This window comes from Arachis duranensis, unplaced genomic scaffold (assembly GCF_000817695.3).
Source record: "Arachis duranensis cultivar V14167 unplaced genomic scaffold, aradu.V14167.gnm2.J7QH unplaced_Scaffold_205108, whole genome shotgun sequence".
In the NCBI taxonomy this organism is placed as follows: domain Eukaryota; kingdom Viridiplantae; phylum Streptophyta; class Magnoliopsida; order Fabales; family Fabaceae; genus Arachis; species Arachis duranensis.
This window is the reverse complement of record NW_026264605.1, coordinates 10150-10700: the sequence shown is the minus strand read 5'-3', so window position 1 is coordinate 10700 and position 551 is coordinate 10150. Positions and strand designations below refer to the sequence as shown.

General features: G+C 41.6%; 1 protein-coding gene across 1 annotated transcript; it reads right to left on the bottom strand.

The window, feature by feature from the left end:
- Positions 1-50: 50 nt before the first annotated feature.
- On the bottom strand, positions 51-434 carry LOC127744020 (uncharacterized). The gene has a single exon (XM_052256283.1). It carries the CDS (start codon positions 432-434, stop codon positions 51-53), a length of 384 nt encoding a protein of 127 aa, XP_052112243.1.
- Between the last annotated feature and the right edge of the window lie 117 nt (positions 435-551).

Below are 551 nucleotides of genomic sequence, written 5' to 3'. Positions count from 1 at the left end.
ATGGTTTGTGTCAAGCACTTCTTCAACCAAAGAATCTACTACATCAACCCTCATGCAACTTTCTTTCTCAACAGGGTGTTGATTGCTTTGAAGACATTTATGGTCATCTGTTCATCATGCACTCTAAAAATTATCTCTCCTTTTTCCACATCAATGATTGTTCTAGCTGTAGCCAAAAAGGGTCTACCAAGAATGACTGAATTGTTTCCCTCTTCATCCATGTCTAGGACCACAAAATCAGCTGGGAATATAAAGTTTCCCACCTTCACCAAGAGGTTCTCAACTACTCCATTTGGCACTTTGATGGATCTGTCAGCAAGTTGAAGTGACATCCTTGTGGGTTTAAGCTCTTCAATCATCATTTTCTTCATCATGGTAAGGGGCATTAGGTTAATGCTTGCTCCAAGGTCACAAAGTGATTTGTCAACAGCCATGCTCCCAATCGTGCAAGGTATGAGGAAGCTGCCAGGGTCTTTGAGTTTTGGAGGTAGCCCTTGTTGAATGATGGCACTACACTCTTGATTGAGAATCACCGTTTCTTTTTCTTGCCA